The sequence below is a fragment of the Martes martes genome (assembly GCF_963455335.1).
Source record: "Martes martes genome assembly, chromosome: 6".
NCBI classification, from domain to species: Eukaryota; Metazoa; Chordata; class Mammalia; order Carnivora; family Mustelidae; genus Martes; species Martes martes.
Genome location: NC_137893.1, coordinates 64,835,907 through 64,862,152, shown reverse-complemented (window position 1 = coordinate 64,862,152; position 26,246 = coordinate 64,835,907). Strand labels below are relative to the sequence as shown.

Sequence of the window (26,246 nt, the reverse complement as noted above, 5' to 3'; positions counted from 1 at the left end):
TGTCATGTGTGGCTCTTTAACTAAAAAATCAATTAAAATTTAAAAATCAGTGTCTTAGTTATAGTAGCCACATTTCAAGTGCTCCCAGTTACATGTGGCTAGTGGTTATCATGTCGGACAGGAGATACACAGAATATTTCCATCACTGTTCTACTGACAAAGTTAGATTTGAAAGTGGACATTCCTATTGCTCAGACAGACCTGATGAGAAATTCAGAACCAAGCCAATAGTCTTATTCATCAAGAACCACTGATATTTCCAGGGTTGTTTATTTTATTAGATGTGTCCATAAATTAGAGACATTTGGGGATATACAGAAAGTCTGGACATCCTTATCAACAAAAGATTTTCCTCCATCTCTGTTCCTTCTCTTTCCCCTTGATATAGGGAAAAGCAGAAAAAGAAAAATGCTAAGGGATCAGAACCTTCTTAAGTCTCTCTTATCCAAAAAGTTGCACGAATTGCCAAAAACAGATTTTTAGAAACACCTACTTCCCCTTCCCTTCCTCCTTTAAATAAAATACTAAAGGCAAATGAAAACAAACAAACAAAACACAGGAGAGAGAGAGGAATTCAAGAAAACTACTCAGAACAAAACAGATAGCTATCCTAAATTACTGCTCTAAGATGCCTAAGGGAAAAGTGCTGCAAATGAAGAACATTTCCAAAAATACAGTGGGCACAATTCAACACATCCACATTAATTTAGAACGTTACCACTTCCTAAGAGGCCAAATGATCTGCTACTAACAATTTAAAGTATTGGGTTTTCATCAGGAGCACACCCTGGTTCAATTGTCTAACTCCTAGGCAAAAAACAAAAACAGAAACAAACCAATCATCTACATCAGCTTCCATCTGTGGCTTCTGTAAATTCCTGAAGTCATCTAGTTCTAAGACAGAAGCTATGTCTGATAGTGAAATTAAAGTCAACTATGTTACTTAGATCCCAGTTATTAGAAATTCTCTGTATATGGTATTTTAAAAGTGAAGTAAAATATACTTCTGGATTTAGAGTAGACAGTTGCAATTATATTTGAGAAAAGCAAATGAAGATTCACTCAAGAACCAGGAAAAAGAAAGCCAGTCATTTTCAGACACTGGATTCTATTCAAACGCTTATTCTATCAGTGTTTAAATATTTGCCTGCTACTTTGCCATGCTACTGCTCTGTACCATACAGAGGAAAATTTGATATCTCCGTGACAGAACAGTTTGAATGCAAGCTAAAATTTAATCCCCACATGGAAATAACAAAACTGGTACTCTATCAGCTTAAGCAATGAATAGCTTATATATTTTGGGGAAGGGAGTTGCAAGAAAAAAACTTAAAATGCAAGCCTTAAAGCCCTTCTTCTAAAGGCATGATGTTGCCATCCCGAAAATTATAGCCCTGGGGAGGAGGGGTGGCTATGAGACAATGCTAAAAGATGGAGTACCCAGGGATTTGAGAAGCCAGTCAAAGCTGCTGCTCCCTATCATCATTATGAAAGAAATGCACATGAACCAGACCTCTCCTTTCCACACCCAGCACAAGCCAGCCTCCTGGAGATGTTCAGTAGCAGTTACCATCACAAGTTAGAAAACCTCACGGTCCCCCCTCCCTGTTCCCCAGCTTTGTCCTCTATGGTGCGCTCAGTGTTTATTTACCTCCTCCTTCAAGCTCTCAGTATTTCGGAATAGAAAGGAAGGAAGGAACGTCTTGACCCTCTGCCCTTGGAAAGGCTGCACTCTTCGGTCACTTTAACTCATCCCCTTCAGAGGAGAAACTGTCCTTATTAAGAAATCACCAATGCACCTAAGCAAGGTGGGGAGGTGTTCATTTAAACCTGGCTGACTCCTACTCCTATTGCTAGGACAGTGTTATCGGTAACTGTTCAAGTGAGCATGAGAAAATTAAAGATTTCTAGGCCAAGAAAGCAGCGAGGGTCAGAAAGGCAGCTGATATGAAAGCTACCAAATCTGCAAAATCTGTTCCCCATTTCATGCATCCACAGTTCTACAGAATGTGTAAATACCACCGGCAAACTGCTAGGAGGTCACAAGCACTCCACACCGCATGCACACAGTTTGTAAATGTGCCACAGAGGGTGTGGGAAATAGGGGCTGGTTCCAACCAAAGGGTAAAGCTAATGCATACCTTTTGGTCTTCTGGAATTTCCATTCTTTTGCTGTTCCTCTTCCTCGTTAATGGTGAATAAACCAAGGGGAACTGGCCTTGCACTGGTCTTCTTCAGTCTCTCTTGTCGGATAGCTGTAGCAGATCCAGGCATACCGCGGCTACTAGTTCTTTTAATTATTATTATATTAAAAATATATGCTTATGTAATTGCAGCTCCCAGGAAGCTGCTAGTTTCTAAGCGGCCGGTTCATTTGAGCACTTGTAACAGATCCCCTATGGGTAAACAGTGTGCAAACAGCTGACAGATACTACCAGCCACTTGGCAACTGAAGCCCTGCAGTTCCCCCTCACCTAGCAGCAGCCCCCCCACCTCCCCTCCACGCCCCCTCCCACTTACTCCCCCTGGGCATGTGGCTGGCTGGAGCCCGCTGCTTGCACGCGCGCTCCCCACACACGCACGCGCACTCTCCTTCCGGAAAAGCCCCAGGAAAGGCACGCAGGGTCAGCTGCCTCCGTCCACCGCCTAACCTGTGCAGTCAGATCCCGGCTCTTCCCCCCCGCGGCACCTGTCCCCGGGCTTGTCCCCCGCCGCCGCACGGTAAGCTGTTCCGCACACGGCACAGAGGGGAAGCGGCGAGATGCCGCTGTGCACAGTTGCCCTGACAACCCTGACCTGTCCGGATCCAGGAGGAGTGGGAGCTGCTCTACGACCGCCCGGCAGCGCCGGCGGCCGCGGGCTCCGGTCGGGAACTCACCGCAGCGGGCAGGAGCCCAGGGAGGGAGATGGCCAGCGCGCCGCGAGGCTCCTTCTTCCTCTCCTCTCTACCCCGGCCCCGCTCTGCCCGCACCGGCGGCAGTGCACCCCCCGGGACGGGGCCAGGGACTCAAGGCAAGAAGACTTCTTCTTTATTGGGGGGCCGGGTTTTCAATCGGGACAATGTTTGCGAGTCCCTGGATGAAGGAAGGAAGGCCTCGCTGGACCTGCAGGGCTCACTCCGCACTCAGTCACACAGCCCAGCCCTGCAGGCGTCCCTGCGACCCCAGAGTCTGTGTGAACACAGGCGGGGCCCCACCTGGCGGGAGGACCGGCACTGCCCAGCACCTGAGACCTTCCAGGGAGGGCAGGCAGGGGGAGAACCCGGCCTCTTCTCCCAGAGCCGGCAGTCTGGAAAACCCCGAGTGCAAGTGGAGTAGGAAGGAGAGAAACTACAGTCCGTAAAGGAAAAAACAATCCGCCCCACCACATCCAGGCTACTCCCCCTGAAATTCCACCGGCCCTGGGCCAGTCACTCCCAGCCCAACTGAGCAATCCTCAACACTTGACCCACTTTTAGTTCTTTTTCGGATTGTTTTCTCTAAAGCATACAATCATGTGATACTGTTTTCTCCTGAAATGAGCTTTCTCACTTAAGACTCTCCACTTCTAGGCTGCCTGAAATGTATGCTGTATGTGGGGGGAAAAATTTCAATTTATAGTGACACTGACAAATGCCAACTGCCAAATTAAGAAACTAATTTTTGTTGTTTTTGTTTTTTGCTTCTCAGTCAAAATCAAGTCTGCTTAAAAAGTCCAAAGCCCTCTTCCCACCCCAGACCACTCTCCTACTTTTCCTCTCAATACTTAATCTACTCACCCGAGAGGACCCTGAGGATTCTATGACCAGTCCCCTGTCTAAATCCTTTGAATGGAAGAGTAACTGCTGACAATTGACTTAACTTTTCTTGGTGCCTTAGTTTTTGCTGTAAAATTGAGGTGACATCATTTACCTTCCAGGATTGGGGAAAGGATTAAATGAGCATAGTGGTAGCAGGAAGAAGTCCTTATAAAAAGCAAAAGCAGGTGATATGTATAAGAATCATTTTTTTAAAAAAGTAATCTCTATTCCCAACGTGGGGCTCGAACTCACAATCCCAGGATCAAGAGTCGCATACTCTTCCAACTGAGCCAGCCAGATACCTCCCTGTTTTTACTTTTTTTTTTTTTTAAGATTTTATTTATTTATTTGACAGAGAGATCACAAGTAGGCAGAGAGGCAGGCAGAGAGGGAGGAAGGGAAGCAGGCTCCCTGCTGAGCAAGGAACCCGATGCTGGGCTTGATCCCAAGACCCTGGAACCATGACCTGAGCCGAAGGCAGAGGCTTTAACCCACTGAGCCACCCAGTCACCCCGTTTTTACTTTTTATAATAGATCTGTTCTAAGTAGTCCATTTTTGCTTCTATTTAAGGTGTTTCCAGTTCAACTATCAACTTTATCAAAGAACAGTTCTATTTTTTTATCTACTAATATTGCCCAGACCACTGCAGGAGACATACTAGATGCTGAGCAAATGTACTCTGGGGAAATAAAAACAAAAACACCAAAACTATAGAAATCTTTCCCTCGAAGACTGAGGGGATTTAATTAAGGTTAACAGGCATTAGATGTGTAGAACGGGGAAATGCTGGAAATTTCAGATATTAAGTTTACTTAAAATTATGGTCATCTGTGTGATCGGTATTTGAAATAAAAGTGAATGAGGCTGAAGAACTGAGCAGGTCTGAGAAAGCATCGACATCAGCATTTTTCATGCAAGGAAAACCGAGGCCCAAGAGGTAAAATTCCTTGCCCAGGTCAAATGTTAGTTGGCAGCAAGAGTGAACATTTAGATCTCCTTCTCCATAGTTCAGTGCTTCTGCTTATGATGAACATTTGGCCCACACAGTTTAGAATCCTAGATCCTTCTCTCCAGCCTCTACAGAGGTGGCAAGATGTGAAGGAAGGAAAGGAGAAACCATGCCTAGAACATGCAAGATCCTGTTGTTCAAGAAATACCATATACTTCCATAATTCTACCAGTAATTTTATTTGGTAATTCTATTTTCGAATTGAAGATGATTTATTATTTCTTATTTCTTTAATCAGGTGATCAAGAAACATAGCCCAATATTACCATATACATATTTATGGAAATCTTTTCAAATCTAGTTTGTTTCTTCTACCTTCCAGAAAATCAGGTTAGTACTTACAATGGCAACATACACACACACATGGCTGAAACTACCTTTTGGCAGAAAAACTAAAAAGCTACGTTTCAAATGACAAATTTCATTCAAAAATATTCCTTACCCAAATAAAGCTAATAGCTTCTGACCATCTCCAGGAAATTTAACAAAAGTAAAGAAAGAGATAAAGCTAAGGAAAAAGGGATCTCTTCCTTCACGTTCCACATAAAACATTGAGAGGATTAACATTTTATGAAGTATCTTAGGAGAACAATGAAACACATTTCTAAGAGTGGCTTTGAAAAAGCAAAGGGAAGGCTGAAATTCAAATGACTTCTGCAGAAGATGTACATTCCTTTACTTTCAAGGATGGCCTGGATGGCTTTAAAGCTTTTACAGGAGAAATGCAGCAGCAAAGCAAAGCCTTCATAGTCTTTACCTCGTCTGGGTAAGATATCAAAAAGGAGCCCCCCCTTGAGGTCTATGGAACCGGAGATCACAGGACAGCCCCTCTGGGACACACAGGACTGAAACTGAGCCCACCTCACTAGGCAATCACTAGTTCTCCTGTTAACTGCAGTGGACTATCCCCTCAAATGACAAAGATGGCATTCTTCATGCTCTAGCATAAGAAGTCTCATGGAGAATTTTGATTCGTATCAAAATGTGGAAGTCACCAAAATGGCTGTTTTGAAAATTATTCTTAAACCATCTACGGGGAAATGAAAGCCTAATCAAAGGAGGCCAAAAGTCACCACCGTCCTACAGCCCATGGGCAGGCATGGGGTCAAGAATTCCATTATCTAGGAACATCTCCAACTTTGTCAGATGCTGTGCGAGGTGCGTTAGATAGGTTACCTGTTTTAGTCATAACAGCATGGGGGAGAGGAGTCATCACCTGACAGGTCAGGAAACAGAGGCTCACAGAGGTTAAAGTCCCCCAGCTAGTTAAGTCACTGAGTCAGGATTAAACCATGGCCCATCTGCTCTGAGGCTAAGATGCTTTTGTCCAGCTGCCTTGTAAATCCTGACTGCAACAGTGACTAGCTGTGTCCCTGTCACAGCTGTGACCAGTCACAGAGAAGCAAACAGCCCCAAGATCAAATAATCATAGTAAAGGAGGCTTTTTTTCCCCTATCCATGAAGTACACATTTAAGACATAAATACATTTGAGATTAGTTTTCTTAAATGCTCAAACCCCGTCTTTAAATGGATATAGGTGTTTAACTCTTATTTAATTTCAGGAATACTGGGGCTGAACCCCTGCAGAAGCATGGGCTTCCAATCTTCTCCCTTTTATACTCAGACCCCAGACAAAAGCGGATGTGGAAGGGGGATGGCAAAGCCTTAAAGTAAAAGGAATCCTACTCTGAATTCCTGAGCTCTTCCTCAGAACTAATAAGTGCTTTCAATTGGATGTGGCCTTGAACATTACTTGCAGGTACAGTCCCCATGGGAACTGGGGTATGTAGACTTCCAAGAGTCAGTGAGGTTTTACAATGGTTTCAATTGTTAAAATAATAAATGATTTTTAATGGAGACTTGGTACAAAGTTAGAAAAAATGAGATATTAGCTAGTGAGAAAAGGTAGATTTTTTTAACTAAACTCACTTTATAGAGAGAAAAATGTTCCCAATATAATCATTAAATATAGTGACAATTGTAAGTGGAAGTGATACCACTCGTCCATTATTAATGAAACAGGCCACTAGGCTGTTGAGCAACTGCTGTCCCCACCAAGTCCCACCCCCAGCCCCACTCCCTTAGTACACAATGAATTTATATTTGTCCTTCTTACCCTGGCTGCTGGGCCCCTCTGGCCTGCCTCCAGCCACAAGGCAGGTGAATATGAAACAGTCAAACTAACTGCTTGGTAGGGGAAGTCATCTCGTGATTTGGACCTACCTGTCACAATGTTCTAGGAGACTAAACACAGGCAGGCACATGTGTACACACATACGCTTCAGGCTGGCCTCTGCTCACATGTATCCCTCCTTTACTTTATGTCTGTCTTTATGACCGTAAGACTAGAAAACAGCATACAGTCCATGAATGACTCTAAGACTATCCTGTTGCAAAGAGCAATCTGTTTAAGCAGTGAGAAGCATACCTAAACTCTCCCTTCTAAAAGCCTGGTGAGCTTTACAAAAACATTCCTGAAATGGAAAAGGGCCTGACTGGTACTCATCAAGGACTGTAGCTAAAAGCAGAAATCACTACTGCTGGACTGAATGGACAGTCGCTGGTAAATTACAGTTCTATACACATATAAGTTAGTTACTTTTCAGCAGGGCCCAGAAGTGCTAAAAGGACTTTTCTTATTTCTACATTTTGATTTATACACAGGAGCTGATTAATTCCTCAAAACTACTGGACTTCAGTAATCTTTTAAATATTTAATGCATAACTCCCCCCCCCCCAAACACACCAAGGTAAGCTGCAATTTTACTTCTAGTAGCAGTTTTGGAAATCCACATTTTAATGCAATATTAAAAAGAAAAGAAAACCTTCATAGGGTTTGAAAACACAAAGCCAGCACAGGTTGACTGTGGAATCAAACAGCCCATGAGAACAAAGGGTCCCAGCTGGTTCTCTGCCATGGCCTTCTTGAAGTTACAGGGCTCCCTTACAGTTTCCTAGAATGAGGACACTTCCTCATGGCGGCTTTGGCAATAAAGGCATAATATCCTGCCATCTTGCAGCATTATACAGAGCTTCCAATAAGCTGCTGGACAAAGAAGTACAGCACAAAGAAAGACTGACCCTTTGAAAGGAAAATAAAAAGGCAGGTTCGCTTTGATCTTTATTTTACCACCTTTTGTTAACAGGCACTAAGAAAAACAGTAAATACTACTCTAGCAGTGGCGTGCCAACAACCAAGAAGTCCAAGGTCCCTGCCGTGCCTTTTATAACATTTCCATAAATCTCTGCTGTGTGGTGAGCACTTTGTGGTGCCAGCAGAGCCCATTTTCCCATGTCTGCCTCACCGTAAAAACTTTTAAACCCTGAGGATTCACTTATCTGAACATAAGGTATGGATACCAAGCTTTAAAACTCTCCTAAACATTAGGGATCACTAGCTAAGCTGCTAATATTATAAAATGCCACATTAAACTTGGAACCCAGGAACCTAGTCCTTGGGCCGTTCTAACGTTCATTATTCCCACTGATGATACCTAATGTACGCTGCATGAACTTCTGAATTCCTGGACACGAGTTAAGATGGTCACATGTCCTCTGCTCTAATAGTGACACCCTTGGGAGGTTATAAATGCAATTTTACAGATTCAAAAGGAGGCAAAGAAATCAATTGCTGGGTTCAACAGAAGAATCAGATGGACAGCCAGGCCTGTGTTTCTCTGTTACCTAACCCATCATTGGTCTGTGAGCAGTTATGGGTTTGGTTTTATCTTTTGAGCCACACCACTAGAAAGGTAAGGAAACTGAGGAACTGTGGACCCCTGTCTTGCTTTAGGAGGCAGAAATCATGTCAAAGGTGCAAGGGGGGGGGGTGGTGTGGGCAATGACATCAGAGGGGAGGCAGCAGGCAAATCATACAAGGTTCTCCCACGTAACAGAGGCAGGGGAGGGGGCATTCAGGAGTGTTGATGATGAGATGTTTGATCCAGACCGGCCAGTCTGGTGGAGGATGGGCTGAAAAGGAGGAGTGAGACTTACGAAAAACCAGTTCCCTAAGTTCTCTGCTCAGGTGGAGAAAAGCATCTCACGTGGTGACTGTGGGGATAGAAGGCCAAAAAAGGAGAATGAGCACTCACTTGTGTTTGTTTTTCAAACAGGCAGGCCCTAGCAGTGTGGAAGACTTATTTCAGGGGGATGAGCATGGATACAGGGTTGCTGCCAAAGCCCAGGTGAGTGTGAACAAGTGGGCAATGGGAAGGAAAGGTGGTGTTTTATTAAAGATTTAGAGGAGAATGAGGATTTTATATCTGTAGATAAAACAGAGGGATGGCTAGACTCAGGGCCAAAATCATCAACAGATCAAAATAATGGGCTATCGCTAAAAAAAAGACTTAGTAATGATAAATATGAACCCCTTTTTTTAAGTCCAGCTGCACAGGCACAGAAGACAACCCAGCCAAGCTTCAGGAGCTGCACAGAAGGAGGGTGCATGGACAGCGAGCTCTCGACATACGATCGGCATGATGAGGCAGTGAAAGTCCTAACAGTATCACAGGTGGTATCAGCAGATGTCCAGCTCGCTGAGTAAGGGGAAGAACCTTCCCTGCTTGGGGGTCCTCAGATCACATTGCCTGAACTAGGTATTTCAATGGGATATAAATTAGAACACACTCGGAAGAGAGCAGCCTAGGACTTGCCAAGATTCTAGGCTATAATACAGGAGATCGTTGGAAAGAAGGTACATTTTCCTCAGGAGAAAACAGGGCAAGATCTGGAGAAACAAGGTAACTGTATTAAAGGTTAACATGTGGAGGCATTTCTACTTGTAGTGTAGTGCTGGAAGGCAGAATGAGGACGGGTGATTGGAAGTTACCAGAAGGTAACAAGCTGTGCCTTCCGTCACTGGAGATGGCCATGCACAAACACGGACCTGGGATGATGGTGCTGAATTAACGCGTTGTGTCCAGGTTGGATTCTTAGGTCTTTAGAGTCTCTTCTGATCCCACAACTGACTCCACAACCGGATGAGAACCTAAGGGCAGTTAGATGCCCAGGGGAAAACACTCTGGCAGAGAGAAAAAGCCTGAGAGAGCTTCGGAAGGCCCTCCCCTCCCCTCCCCACCCCCTACCCCGCCCTTATTTACACTTCACAGAGCTCTGTTTTTTGTAGGCAGCTCTACAGTTGTATTGTTTTACTCGTTCAGCTGATGCCCCCCAGAGGTTTTAGACGTAAAGCTAAAATACGCAAACAATGGAAGCTTCCCTCAGTGTTCGGTTACCACAGGCCGGTGCTCAGGATTGCTACACCTGCAGCTCCCGGACTTCCCGCACTCTCCCCCACGGGCAACTTCATGGAAATCTACAAGATGAGAAATTCTAGGGAAGATGGGGACTAAAAATGAAGAAGATAAATGAGTTTTCCCTCAATGACGCCATTTACTTTGAATGGAACACCATGGCTCTGTAACTTCAGAGAGGAGATCTAAAGGTTCGTGAGAGAAGAGCAGTATTGAAGAACAGTAAAGCAATTCAGTTTATTACTTTATGAGCATTTTAAGGAGAGTGACTGTCTTAAGTCTTCAGGTCAGTGAAGAACTGACCCAGCCCAGAGCAAGGGGTTCAACATTCACTACAGAACTTCTTGAGACTTGTCCCCAATCCCATCTTTTGTGGCTTTGCTACTCTTTCCAATTCTTTACCCTAAAATGCCCTACCAAAATTAAAACTGACATCAATTAAGATATTTTAAGAGGTTTAATATCCTGTTTTTACCTTAAAAGTTAATTTAAAAGTTTCTCTTAAAAAGTAATTGAAATGTGTTATATAATCCTGGGGGAAAACTCTGATTTTCTTTCTGAGGGTCAATGTGTCTGGTCAGGCTTCTTCTCCAAAGATACAGAACCCAAAAAACTACTAGACTACTATTGATACTACATACTACTAGTTCTCTGGAGAAAAATACATAAGTCATAGAAAGAGACTTTTTTTTTTTTTTTAAAGACTTATTTTAAGGCATAATGGCAGCTGTGATCGTAGAAGCTGGCAAGTCCAAAATTTGTAAGGCAGGCAGGCCAGCGGCCTGGAAACTTAGGCAGAATTTCCTCTTCTCTGGGAAACCTCAGTTTCTGCTCTGAAGGCCTTCAACGGATTGGATCAGGCCCCCTATATTATCGAGGGTAATCTTCTTGAAGTCAAGTGACTGTAAATGTTAATCACATCTATAAAATATCATCACAGCAATATTGAGATTAGTGTCTGACCAAATAACTGGGTGCTGTAGACTTGCTAAATTGACAGATAAAATCAGCCATCATGGTCAGAGACCTCACAGAGATTAAGACACTCCATTCCCACACTGAAATCAACATGCTATAGATGAAAGCATGCTACTCAAAAGTCAAAGGTCTAAGATCATAATTTTCACTGTAGAGGCTGGACACTATTTACTCAAGTCATTTCCAATATTGCAATGCTCTATTAATTGTATTGTATTCATACAATCGGGCTCAGGCAATCTCAGAGTAGAACTATTAAATCCTCTTACCTTTCACTAATGATCTCTCCTTGAAAATCCAGTGCAGGTCAGCATCAAAGCATTATCAAATAAATCCTTTTAATCATTATAACAACTGGTTGCCTCAACATTAAATGGATTGGAAAGTGCAGATATGCAAGTTAAAAAAATTACTCCCTATTGTCATAAAGTAACCCCACTGTCTCAATCAGAAGAAACATATATAAATATGTGGATGGGGAGGGCATTGGATAATACATATTTCTCATGAGAACATAAAGTGTGTATGAAGGTTTGAGGTACTAAACAGTTATTCGTTAAATAGAACCAACTCTGACAAAGGAAAAAATGATATACAATTCTGAGGCATAGTTCTGAAATCAGCCTAGGGGAAGGAAGCGCCTAACAGAAGGGCAAATTATATAATCATGGTGGGTAAGTTTGAGGTTTGGTCGTTTTCACTCAGCTAAGGTCCACACTGAAAAAGATAAGCATATCCAGTGTAATTGTCAGCAACCAACCAGAACACTGAAAGCCTTTAGCTAAAATATACAGATAAGAGACAAGTATATTTAAAATTAAAATCAAGCCAGAAGCTTTTCAAATTTGGAACTGCTAAACAAAAAAGATTCCTAATGCACCAGTAATTGCTTTAAAAAAGATAGGAAGCATTAATTTCCAAGAAATAGATACTACTAGCAACCCAGTACATTTTTTGAGAAATTTCATCCCCTTTTAGTCTTGTCTGATCTAGAGCCAGTGAGATTTTAGTGGGCACAACACAGAAAGACACAGAAAGAAACAACAGCTCAGAAGGACGAACAGGTTGAGAAACACACTTAGAGTGCCCCAAACCTCATTTCCAAAACCCCTTTACCTTTCGTATCCCTATTCCAAGCTCCTGCCTTAAAACTTCTGTGAATTTTAAGATTTATTTATTTTATTTGAGAGAGAGAGAAAGTGTGTGAATAAGTTTGGGGGAGGGGCAAGAAGGAGAGACTCTTCAACCAGCCTGCCTGATGATCATGGAGCCCAACATCATGACCTGAGCTGAAACTGAGTCAGACGCTCAACCAACTGAGCCACCCGGGTACCCCGAAACTCCTCTTAATTTTAGATAGGCAACTGAGGAAGGATTATAATGACAAAAGGAACCTTTTGTTAAACTTCCTAAAATACCACAAATGGACCGTTTTGCCTTTTTATTATTGGGCAAAGTGGCCACACTCCCATTGTTAAAGGCACTAAAACTACTGATATGTTTAAAAAAACAAAAATAAAGACTTGTTCCAGAGACAATGTTGTAGAGAAGCAATCACAGTTATAATAACATTCTTTCTACCCTCCTAATTTTTTTGGTCGGGACAGTCCTACTTGGTTCCTGTTTACATCTTGGCATGGTGGGGGAGACACCCGTTCTGAAACCCTTAATATAAGAAACACCCAAGTCCCTTTACAGCCCAGAGCCAGGCTTTCGCCGACTCACTGAAAAAACACATGGTTCTTGCGGTTTACAAACAAAAGAAGGGAAGTTTATGGAACCAAAATCTGTTTGTTTTAAAAAGAATTACAATACTGCAAACTGTTCCATAAACGGGTTTCCAGATAGGGTCATTGACAACAGATAGCATGTGTACCGTAAAGCAAAAAATCATCTTTGTGCACTTCACCACTGGGTCTGAGCTCCCAGACACTGGATTCAGTAAAGCCTTCTTCTCCTTCCATCTGCCATTCTGTACTACTCTCTTCCAAAACCTCCTTGAAGACCTTAAACTCTATTGTGGATGCACTCTGGGTATAGCTGGACCACCAAGGACTGAATCTAAAATGCCAAAGTAGTGTTTCCTTGTGAGGTTCACTGGATTAAAAGATTATGGGGGGTTTTCTATTCAAAGACATTTGCCCTCTCATAGGTCTTATAGACTAAAAATAGCTCTATCCCCCATTTCTCTATTATAATGCTTTCTACTGCGAAGCCATTTCTTCTACTTGTATTTTAGTTCCTGATAATCTACCTGGGACTTATATAATGTCACTTTATTTTATTTTTTTAAATGTTCATATATGTTTTTATGTATTTGTTTTAAAGATTTTATTTACTTATTTGACAGACAGAGATCACAAGTAGGCAGAGAGGCAGGCAAAGAGAGGGGGGAGGGAAGCAGGCTCCCCGCTGAGCAGGGAGCCCAATGTGGGGCTTGAGGGATCATGACCTGAGCCGAAGGCAGAGGCTTTAACCAACTCAGCCACCCAGGTGCCCCACGATGTCACTTTAATGAGGATATGGATATACCCTTTTATATACACAATAAGGACATCCTCCCAGGGATGGTAGGAGGTAGGAAGCCATTGTTGCAAAAGAAATTTCTGGGTTTATTCTAATGTTGAATATTTCTTATTTTTAATAATTTTTCTTACTGAAGAATAATATAAACCTTAATATTTTAAGGGTGGTTTAAGTTATGTTGGTTTAATCACCATAGTGTCCACTATATTATATACACAATCTGAAGGCATTGTTCAGAGCATCTAAACCCAGGACCCATCTAAGGAAGTGATATTTAAACATTTAGGAGTTAAATTTTTAAAAAGATAAAAATTGAAATTACAAGTTGAATGAGTTATTTTCTTAGGGACAAAGGTCTGGCTCATACACCCCTGCCCCAATATCCTATGGGTCTTATAAAAAAGCCTCTGTAGGGTGCCTGGGTGGCTCAGTCATTAAGCGTCTGCCTTTGGCTCAAGTCATGATCCCGGGGTCCTGGGACCGAGCCCCGCACTGGGCTCCCTGCTTGGTGGGAAGCCTGCTTCTCCCTCTCCCTCTGCTTGTGTTCCCTCTCCCTCTGTGTCTTTATCTGTCAAATAATAAAGTCTTTATTTTTTTTTTCTCTTCAAAGATTTTATTTATTTATTTGAGAGAGAGAGAGAGATCACAAGTAGGCAGAGAGGCAGGCAGAGAGAGAGGGAGAAACAGGCTCCCTGCTGAGCAGACAACGAAGGGCTTGATCCCAGGACCCTGGGACCATGACCTGAGCTGAAGGCAGAGGCTTAACCCTCTGAGCCACCCAGGTGCCCCTAAATAAAGTCTTAAAAAAAAAAATAAGCCTCTGCAATTTAAGAAAGTCTCTTCTAAAGTTTAACACATAAAAATTTTTAATAAGAGAAACAATTTACTGATTTTTTTCTATTTCAATGTATGTAGAATTAAAAACATTTTAATTATAGTTGACATACAATTTTACATTAGTTTCAGGTATATGACTTAGTAATAGGACATTTATATATATTACCAAATACTCACCATGACAAGTGTAGTTGCCATACCAAGTTATTATTAACATTATTAACTACATTCCCTACGCTGTACTTTTCACCTCCACAACCTGTAACTGGAAGTTTGGGCCTCTTAATTTTCTTCACCTACTTCGTCCATCCCCTACGAAAGTACTTGTTCCAAGAAACACAAACTACAGACTTCTCATGAAAGCCTCGTAGGAGGCAGGTTGTACACACTCACTACATTTTCCTTTTAGAGAAACATATTCAATGAAGTGGCTTGTTTCAAGTCAAAGTAAGTCTGGGAAGTCCATCTTTGTGGTTTAAAGGGAATAAATCCATCTTTACGATTTAAAGTGCAATAATTCTGTGGCAAGTATTTTAGGAAAGAACTTAAAATGTAGAACTATGACACAGTCAAAAAAATACTTCTGAATATCATAGAAATGAAAAATAAGTCAAGAAAGGCTGGCATGGCCTTTAACTCAGTCACAACACAATCTGAGCATCTCCCAGGTTTGTGTGCAGCAACCTTCCACTGGAACATTCCATGCAACATTTTGACAGGTGAGAAGCACCATCCAGTGTGCCAAGCCCATGGCGACATGATCATACAGCTGCAATCAGGTTTGAATCAGCATGACACTCTGATTCTCTGAGACTTCACAAGTAAAAATAAAAATTTGTTTGAGGGAACACTTTAGCATGCCAGGGGAAGCCCATATTTTCACAATGATGCAGTACCAGTCCTTAACTACCGTGAGCACTTAATTATAACCACACTCTGTGCTGTGTCAGGCACAGTTTTACATACTCGACATGTATCAACTCACTTCATCCTCACCGTAGCCTAATGAAGGTATGGCTTGTATCCTGGTTTCAAAAAGCAAACAAATCAAGGAAGAGGGATGCCTGGGTGGCTCAGTGGGTTAAGGCCTCTGCCTTCAGCTCATGTCATGATCCCAGGGTCCTGGGATCAAGCCCCGAGTCGGGCTCTCTGCTTGGCGGGGACCCTGCTTCCCCCTCTCTCTCTGCCTGCCTCTCTGCCTACTTGTGATCTCTGTCTATCAAATAAATAAATAAAATCTTTATAAAAAAGAAAGAAAGAAAGAAAGAAACCAATCAATCAAGGAAAAGCCTGGTCAAATGACTTGCCTTGAATCCCTAAAGTAGCAAGTGACAAAGGTGAAAACAGGACTCAGAGTCCTGCACAAAGTAATAGTTTGAGTGCAAAACCATATGGCTTCAGTATAACCTTGAAGGGGTAGAGGGGAAATCAAAGACCATCTTTTCCTTAGGGATCAGTCCCATCCAGTATCCCCTATTCTACTTTTCACTGTGGTCCCGGTTTGTATAGTTATGCGCACACCAACAGCGAGGAGGAGGAGAAAAAAAAAAAAAAAAAGAAAATCTGAAAAAAAAAAAAAATCTTAAAAAGCTTCATGTCACAACTGAGAGCACCATAAAACCTCAAGCGCACATGGAAACAGACCACAGACGTGCCTCTAGAGGTTCTGACATGTAGAGCTAGAGATATTAATTTGACATGATGTTCAAAGTCATGAGTGTGAATAATACTTTAAAGAAAAAGTGAAAAGAGCAGAGGTCACCAGACTGAGACTTATGTCAAGTAACATCTAATGAGGAGAATGAAGAGAGGTAAATAAAGCAAAGAACGATTAGCCCACAGGCTCTTAGCATAGGTTGTGCAGTAGGGTGGAAGGCGAGAATGGCGAGGTCATTCTTATGTCAAATATTTACTGGCAGACAAAAAAACAAGAGTGGTCTCCAGAGCCAGGGGTGTGATGATGAGAGGTCATGGGTCACTATGAAAGTCTCTGAGAAGAGTATAAATTTGCTATGAAAAACTTTATTTACCTGAAATTGAAGTTTCTGGTTTTGAGGGCAGGGAGGAAGAAGGTGGCAGAACCAGACAGAAAGTTCATTACCTAACCTTTCATCTAACTGCACATATTTATACATAAAAGGGCATAAATACACATATCAGTGTGCACATATTTTGCTACTCAAGTGTACTCATATTCACATCTATATTTCCTTCACAAAATTGCTGGACCAAATAAGAGACAAACACAATAAATTCACTAGGTTGAGGGCAATGGCTGTTAGGATTTTCCAGGCGGTTTCCATGAGCAGGGTATACCTGACACAACCAAATTAAACTTACCAAGGTCACACTAAGGAGCAGTAGGTAGGAAATCAATCCAAACTAGTCTTGAATACACATTGGAATCACTAGGGGAGTCTTAGAACATACAGCCACCTGGTTTCCACCCCTAGAGATTCTCTGATAATTGCCCAAGGTGGGGCCTGGGCACAGTGAGATTTAAGAGGTCCCCATGTGACTTTAACTCATTGTCAAGATTGAGAACTGATGATGCTACAGCACAAGGGCTCAATAATCATTTCAACAACATAACCTCATGCCCAAGCAATGAGCTGTATTTAAATGAACCGACCAGTGCTGTGGTTAAGGGGGTCAACATACAGAGCATCAGCCCTGAATAGAAACCAATCCAGCTGGAATGTGGGTAGCAAGGAACCAGGTCCTGTTGCATGTGTTAGGTCAAGACTTCTGAGAACCAAAAGCCTGGGTTAAGACCTTGATAAGCAGCCCCACATTTTTGCTGCAGCCTATTATTATGCACGTTACTGCCACCCAAGCAGGCCTTGGGTCGGTGAGTGCAGACACTGAAAGAAGGGGTCTCTTCTGGAATTTCAGCCTGGAGTTTAAAGTTATTCTAGAATATGGCTATTTTCTACTTTCAACATAGTGTCAGGGATATGTGAGAGGTTATGCCATAGTAAAGGATGGTTCCTTTTACCGGAAAGCCAACTCCAAAGGGGAAGCTTTAAGTCACCTAAGTTTAAAACTCCAGATCTCAATTCTCCACTTCATCTTAGCCAAAAGGCCAAGAAGCAATCAGATCTCAATTTTCTAAAATTTAAATATACATCATTTTACTAACGATGCTTGCAAAGTCCAGTTCACATATCCTAAATGCATGGCTTAACTTCCTTTCTGCTCAGTTTTGCATTCCTACATTCATCTGCAATGTTTGGTCAGGTGTGTCCATTCTCCTAGGCATTTCTCACAATTCTTTCACAACTGTTTCTGTAGGAGCTTCAAAGATGAGGAATTGTTGAGTGCAGTGAATTCTTGCTGTCGAAATATATTAATCCTCAAATCAAAATTTAAAGTGGCACCTAAGAAAATTTTATAGATTCTTTAAATGGCTCTTTCCCCAAGATACTAGGGAAACTAGTATTTAATGAACAGAAAAACCACCTGATGCCAGTAAAATTTGTAAACTATAATTCAGAGCATTGCAAAAACAGATGTTAAAGAGGCAAAAGGCCAACAACACGGATGGATATAGAGAGAATAATGCTAAGCAAAATAAGTTGGTCAGAGAAAGATAAATGTCATATGATTTCACTCATATGTGGAATTTAAGAACCAAATGGACAAAAAAACAAAACAAAACAAAACAGACTCTTAACTACAGAAAACTGATGGTTACCAGAGAGGAGATGGGTGCGTGGGTGGGTGATAGGGTTTAAAGAGTACACTTATTGTGATGAGTACTGAGTAATGTATAGAAATGCTGAATCACTATATTGTATACTTGAAACTAATAACACTATGTTAACTATACTGGACTTAAAATTAAAAAGGAAAAAGGCAGTGACCCGTTGAATAGCTACAACCTTTAAAGCTGGATTTTATATAAAAGAAATAAGCCTAAATACCATACATATTTAGCATATAGAACCTTAGATCATGTTCAGTGATTAAAAGTCCAGTTATATGAAACATATATAAAAAACAAGTTATATGACCAATATGTCCAGCTTTGTAACTGAAACAACATTCTTTCCAAATTCTGGAAAGCCATCTTTCAAGGAATTGGAAGACAGATATTAGGGTGGGAAGAGAACTTGAACTGGTATGGGATGTGCTGCCTAATGGCACTTCTGTTCAAAATCAACTCCAGAATGAAGACTCCACAGGAAATCAACACTATGGAAGAATAAAGAAGATGGTAATGTTAAAGCCAAACAAAATCTCCTCATTACACCTCCGCTCTGGGCAACACTATCTCCACAGCTGTTCAAAGTTCGGTGAGCATCATTTAGCATCCAGAAGGGCACTATTTTACTTGAAGGCAATTAGACTCTTTTACTCAAAGAACTTGGTGCAGTGGCTAAAAAATTGAAAACAAAACCTAACAATATCAAGTGCTGACAAGGATGCCAAGCAACTTGAACTCAGACATTGCTGGAAGGGATGCAAAATTATAGGGTCTCTGGAAAATGGTTTAGCAGGTTCCTATAAACATATGCTTTCATAGGAGTTAACAACCCCACTCCTAGGTATCTAGCTCCCTTAGATAAATGAGAAAAGCCTGTGTGTCAGTGTTTACAGCAGCAATATTCATAATCGCCAAGACCTGGAAATAACCCAATGCTCCTCAATGGGTGTATGGATTACTAATCTATGGTACATCCTTACAACAGCAAACTACTCATTGATAAGTAACTAGTGAGACATACAACATGTTAGAATCTCAAATGCATTATGCTCAGTGAAAAAATTCAGACTCAAAAGGTTACATGGTATATGCTTCCCCTTTTGACATTCTAGAAAAGGCAAAACTAAACACATGGTGAATAGATCAGCGGCTGGCAGGGGTTAAGGGAACAAGGAGAGCCTGACTAGAGGGGCAACACGACGGAATTCTCTGGCAGGAGAGAACTCTTCTAGTCCATGATTACAGTGGTGGTTACATGACTGCATATTTGGCAAAACTCAACGAATTGTACACCCAAAATATCAGTCAATTTTTCGTAGGCAAAAGTAAATTTTATTTTTTTAAAGATTTTATTTATTTATTTGACAGACAGAGATCACAAGTAGGCAGAGAGCAGGCAGAGAGAGAGGAGGAAGCAGGCTCCCTGCTGAGCAGAGAGCCCGATGCGGGACTCGATCCCAGGACCCTGGGATCATGACCTGAGCCGAAAGCAGAGGCTTTAACCCACTGAGCCACCGAGGTTCCCAAGTAAATTTTAAAGAGAGAGAAAAAGTCCCCTGCCTACTTAAGGATCTGTAAGTTTTCCCTTTCACCAGCCAATTTTACAGTCTCCAAAGTCGGCTGTCTTTCCAACTGCCCATTTATTAATCACTTACAATCTGGTTCATCTCCTACTCTTGTGCCAAGTGAAATTCCTCTTCTAGGGGCAGTCAGTGACCAACTGGGAACCACAGTGATGGCTTTTCTTTCACTCTTTGAATCCCTGACCTCTTTGTCCCTCTCCCTTGGCAGGTGTGCTCTGCTAGATTATGTGTTTCCTATCTTTTTGGCTTTTCCGGCCGTCATCTTTGCTGGCTCTTCCCCCTCCTATGCTTGGAATGTTGTCCCGCCCCTTTTTTAGTTTTTCCTTCTATGCTCTCCTTACTCTCCTGGCTTCAATTATTATTCTGTTATGGAATGAATCCCAGCATTCCAACTTCCATTTTTCTCCCTATCCCCATACTTCTTGCAGCCCATTAGACATTTCTACCTGCACATCTCTCTTACACCATGTTTAAAACAGAAAATTTTCTACTTCTCCCACCAAAACCAGGTCCTCCTCTTGATTACTTTCATGCCATCCTTAAACCAATAAAGCAAACTCCAGCCAGGAGTATAATCTTAAATGCAATTTTTTACCCATATCCTTTCACACATGTCTCTGTAGACTCTTGAATTCATCATTCTGTCCCCATTTCCAATAGCCTGCCTGGATTTCTGCAGGAACCTCAGAGTTGGACTACACATTCCTGAACTCTTCCTTCTTTAATCCATCCTCTAGTCTACACACCTACTTCAAAATGAGAACCAGCCAGGTAATTCCCAGATTTCACTGATCTTCAGAGGTTTGGCTTATCTGTCTGGCTCCATGATGTTCCCCATATGTTATTGTTACCATTCTTAAAGTTGCAAAAGTTAACTGAAGAGAATGATTTTCCTAGATGGAGGAACTATGCGTTCGTTAGAAGGCACAGCTGAGCTTTTCTACTAAACTTTGCAATCAAGCTTGCAAATTCGTGGGTGCACAATTACTAAATAAGCATGTTTTGATCAAGATACGTTATTCTCAAGAATCATCAACAGTTTGCCACTGTTTACAGAATAACACACCAGCCTCTCAGCTTGACCGGCAAGCACTCCACAATTTGGCCTCCATGTATCATGATTCCTAATTGATCTTCTTTTACTCTTTCATTCTGAGGCTCACACGAGTCAATAGCACCAAAATTTTGCTCTTTTCCATGTTTGCACCTTTTCCCCCTCTTTCCTCCACCTACCTTTATGTATCATTTACCCATACTTTTTAAAGTGTATATCCTCCCCGATGACCATGGCCAGAAACAGCTCTTTCTTCTCTGAAGTCTTCATGACCCACAATTATTTATGAGTTTTGTTTCGCTTGCTAAATCCAAGGAGCATGTCTTTGTCAGCCTTCTAGCCACCATACTGCTTAATATATGCAAGGTACATATTTCTTGGTCAAATTATCCTAAGCCTCAATATTTTCAGTTTTTACATCAATATAATGAGACCTGAGTTTAAAAAAAAAAAAAAACTCCTTTCAACAAAGGATTATTTTTCCTGCACCAGGAAGCAAAGATGTTAGAAATTTTTTTAGAGAATATACCAATGTAAATTAGTGTTTCATACATGTGCCTAAATAATGATATTAAGAAGTGCATGTTCCTGCGTACAGCTCTGGTCTAATAATACTTCCCTCCTTAGCAAGATATAAAGTAAGATATAAGTAATATAATATATGTGTTATATATATATTATATATTATATATTATATATATTATATATGTTATATATAATATAATCTTAGCAAGATATAAAGTAATATAATAAAGTCATAATGGGGAATAAAGTTATGTAGCCACCTGAATGAAGCATTATGAACTTTAGGACTTGAATTTCAGAAGGGATAGATTTAATATCAAATTGTGGCCTGCGCCGCTATCTTACAGGGTTGATTTGCAGATATCTGCGGAACCTTCGAGCCAAGTGAAACCATGAAGATCACTTTAATGCCGTGAAGGTTATGACCAAGATCATAAATAAAGCCCATATTCTTCTGCCAGAGAGCCTGCTGAGAGAGAAAAGCCCAATTCCACGTTCTAAGTCATTTCCCCCAAAAGAGTATCAACAGAATTCACAAATTATAGGTATTAATTTATTTCCTGTGCATGAAAAGTGTTGTCTCATGAATTAGTCAGATGCAGCTTTAAATGTGGTCTTAATTCAGTTGACTTTTTAAAAAGAAGGCATCAAGTTGGGAAATAAGCTGTGCATGCTCACTTTCCACAGCTCTTGAGCATGAGCACTAAAAAATTAAACACCGAAAGCTTGGACAGAGGCAGTTTGTGAATATTCATCTATGTGACGACTCAAAATAACAGCCTGAAAAAGGACTTGATGTCCTCTAGTGGTGACATTAAAAACTTGCTTCCAAGTCAATTTGGTTTTTGAAAAATAATGTTGAAAGAACGGTTCATCCTCAAGAAAAATAAAAAATATTACCACGAGGAATGTAGCTTGACTACCTTTGAGCAGAAGATAAATATGTGCTGACAGAAATATGGTTTTTAAATGTTGGATTAATATAGTACCTTTCAATATCCTTAAGTGTTTCATTTTATAGATGGTATTACCCCCAATTTTCAACCCATCTTTGATATGCACACATATATAACTGTATAATTATGAATAATTACTGGTCTTATTTTTACAATCACCTGAAATTCTAACCTAAATTGTCCTAGGACCTAGAGGATATTATGCTAAGTGAAATAAGTCAGACCAAGAAAGACAAATACCATATAATTTTGCTCATATGTGGAATCTAAAAAGCAAATGAATAAACAAACAAAAAGCAGAATCAAACCTATAAATACAGAGAAGGAACTGATGGTTGCCAGAGGGGAAAGGGAGTGGGAGATAAAAGCTTCCAGTTATGGAATGAATAAATCACAGGAATAAAAGACACAGCACAGGGAGTATAAGCAATGATACTGTACTAGCACTGTATGGTGACAGATGGTAGCTACACTTGCAGTGAGCACAGCATAATGTATAGAGATGCTGAATCACTGTTCTACACCTGAAACTAATGAAACACTGTGTAGCGATTACAAATTTAAAAAAAAAATTGTCTTAAAATTACACCAGTCTTTGCACAGGTAAACAAAAAACTAAGAGACACCTAAGAATGGCCATTACCTCAAAATAACCTAATTGAAAGAAAGAGAAAGAAAATTAATCCCTCAACAAATCACTTCTTGTTGGTAAAAGACCTAAGTCCCTACTTCCTCCCTGAACACCCACCTGTATAAAAACCTGTGATTGTTAAAAAATAATGAACTGCAGCATTTGGATTTGTATGAGGTGAAATATGTCCATAAGAATAAAGCACTAACACTGGAGTCCTATATTCAGATATAGATAACATGTTCTAAATATATGGAAAACTTTTTAAGTTATTAAAATTCAAGCTGTTCACTCAAAATATTTCGATCTAGATTTTAAAAATCTATGTTTACCTTTCTTCTATTTTTGGTACCTGCTCACATATGCGCTTCTGAACACCAAAAACATTAATTTTAGAGCTACAAAAAATAGGAAAAAGATGTGGGCCAGAAATAAGTTTTACTTAAATCATAAGTACAAGCATTCAAAAGACCATACATAATATGTGTCCCTTGGAAATCAGAGTTTCTAAGCAAAGGTGTGAAATAATTTTTTCTATGAAGGAGATGGCAGCCAATTAAGTTCCCCCTTCATAACAGAAAATATTTCACTGATGGTCACATGATTTGTATATTAATTGTTAGAAACATGACCAGTTCATTAGTTAACATGCTCAGACACTGAAATGCTAGTTTGTAGTTCATTTATATCTGAACAAGTTGTCCATGTGCAGGTTCTAGAAGACGTTTTTTTTTGTTTTGTTGAGCATAAACTGGTGTGAATTAACTTTCTGGAACAATGTTTTTCAGAACCAGTCACTTAGTGGGAGATTAGGTACTAAACCATTTATATTCACAATAAGGATGCTGCTCTTCGGCTGCCCCCGCTTGGAGAGGGGGCCTTCCCGCCCCCCCACTCCCGGCACCCAGTCCGTCAAGTTCGATAGAGCCACCCCTTCCCCACCCCAAATCAAAATAACGACGGCCTAATCTTCCAAACACATTAAGACAAAATAAACCACCCTACAGGAAGTAGCATGACTTCAAAGTAAACAAGTTCAAGGCATCTTGTCAGACTTAACCTCAGGTATTTGGCTGAAGAGATTAAGTCATTAGACCTTAGGTGTCCAGACTCTCCCTAGCAGAGCAGATATATTTCCAAAAACGGTTACAGGTTTTCTGGAACTTCCGCATTAAAAGAAGCATACCACCTCAATCAAAAGGTCTTTGGGTGGGGGGAGGGTGGGTAGGAGAACCAGGAGGTTCTTACATTTAGGGAAACAATGGTTTCCGATTGTATGTGTGTGTAAGCAGAAAACGCAGCGCAACTGGGGAGCTTGCAATTTGAATTCTTTTTAAAATAAGAAACTACCTCCCCGTCCTCATCCCTGGTGTAGAAAGGTACCACAAACAGTTTACCGTAAGAACTGAAGAAACTAGGAGAGAGGAGGGGATTTGCAAGACAGTTTCTTAAGAAAAAAACTATCACGAGGGGAAAAATCGTCCTTATACAAGACGGGGCTGGGAAGAGAAACTTGGTGCTCGCTTGGAGATGTGAGCCCCGGTCCCCGAAAGTTAATGCGGAGCTCGGGGGGCGGTGTTACCACCTGAGCCGACACTCCCTCCTACCTCGGGTAGGTGCATGGACTAAAAACATGAACTCAGAGGACCCTTTCAGGTCAACGAATCTACGAGTCCGACGAGCCCGCACACTCAGGCCCACTGTCCTGCAACCAGCCCTGCAACCACCCCTCCCACCCCACTCCGCGATCTCAGTCCGCCCGGGAGAGGGTCTGAACTCTCGCGCCGGCACTCACTGCGCCACTGGCGCCTGCGACCCCGGCACCGGGTTCGACCGCGGAAGGCGCGAGGGAGCCAGAAACGGATAATCCTGTCGGTCGCACCTGGCCGAGGATTTTCCGGCTGGTTGTTTGGTTTGGGGGATACGATTTCCCCATTCAACTGAATTAGAGCCGGGTCGGCAGGTGAGAGGGGAGCGGCCGGCGTTTTCCAGTTCCTCCTCCCGCCCGCGCTCGCTGGCGAGTTTCCACCTGTTGTGGGAAAGTCGAGGCGGAGCGTAAGAGGGGCGACCGGAACTGGGGCCGGCCGGCCGCCCGCGGGACTGGGGCACGGCCGACCGGGGCCACCGACGCGCAGCGGACGGCGGAGGGCGGAGGGCAGGCGCGCTCCGAGCCCGGGTGCGCGGCGCGCGGGGCCGGCCGTTCCGGGCCGCGGTCCGGCGGAGGAGGGGACCGCCGGTGCCCGGCGCGAGCCCACCCATCCGGCTCGCCGCCCCCGCCCCCCCGCCCGCGGGACCCCCGCTCGCCCCAGCCGTGCAGTCACCTGTTTCGCTCCGCACAGCGCCGTCGCCGCCCCTGTGGCCGTCGCCGCCAGCTCCTAGCTCCGCCATGGTGCTCCGATGACGCGTCCGGAGAGCCGCTCCGCCCTCTTCCCCGGCCTCGCTCCCGCCGGCCCCCCGCCTCCAAGGCCCGCGGCCCAGACAGGTGAGCGCCGCGTGGGGAGGGACGGCGGAGGGCGGAGGGAAGAGGGAGCGCGAGCCGGCCCGCGGGGAGCCGCTGGAGACCGGCGTGCGGACGCGCCCCCTTGCGGGCAGGTGCGCTGTGGCAGCCGCTCCGACTGACGCCGCGGGGTGTGGGCTGGGAGAGCGGTGGGCGGAGCCAGGCACCTGGCCGGGAGCTCCTGCCGGCCCCTGAGACCGCTGCGGACTCCTCGAGGTCTGGAGGTGGGACGACGACACTTAGTGCCGCCTGCCACAGGGGCGGTCTGAGAATCAGCCCGAAGGACGCGAGGGCATCGGGACGCTCTGTTCGCCTCTGAACTCTGAAGCAGCCGGGTCACTTTTGACTTCGCCAGGGCTGGAGTTCAGGGTGACAGCTCCAAGTGCATGATGCCACGTGGAAAGCTGAAGTACACCGCCTGGATTCCACGCTGGGTTCCGGTTTCCATCTGCGTTTTAGGGCACCATTATCTTTTCAGCAGGCCTTTGTATCTGATGAGCCCCGGGGCAGACAAGTCAGTGAAACTTCTGCCCAGTGCTGTGGCTTCTTATTCTTGGTTTCCGATTAGTAACTACCTGGCGATTTCTGGCTTGCTCAGGAAGACAAGGGGAAAAAGCAATAGGAACAATACATATATAACAGATTATTAGCTGAGGAGAAACCAATTTCTTCCTTTTAGGCAAATAAGCAAAAAGCAACAAAACGCTGAGGGGGGAAAAGTAGCTTGCATAAATGGAAACATAAGGAACAAAACAGAGCAGCAACCAGTTCCGCCTGGTTACACAGAAATGCGCTCCCACAGTCTCGGTTGGCAGAACATAACCAGGAGGTTCCCAACAATTTAAAACCGTTTCAAGGACTTCAGCAGAATCTGTTGCAGGCCCGCGAGTGCCTGGGAACAATGTT

The 26,246-nt window shown here is 42.7% G+C and overlaps 1 protein-coding gene across 4 annotated transcripts in view; it reads right to left on the bottom strand.

The window, feature by feature from the left end:
* Nucleotides 1-25,308, bottom strand: part of MAP7 (microtubule associated protein 7) — a gene marked incomplete at both ends in the record, with an annotated part of 168,258 nt that extends 142,950 nt beyond the window's left edge. For 2 of the 4 annotated variants that reach the window (XM_080806940.1, XM_080806939.1), the window contains one exon: nt 25,165-25,308. In XM_080806940.1, the coding sequence (XP_080663066.1) occupies nt 25,165-25,231 (67 nt within the window). Of the gene's footprint in view, nt 1-2,141; nt 2,275-24,725; nt 24,873-25,164 lie in introns of those variants that run through there. The other 2 variants (XM_080806937.1, XM_080806938.1) reach the window with 2 other exon arrangements.
* Between the last annotated feature and the right edge of the window lie 938 nt (nt 25,309-26,246).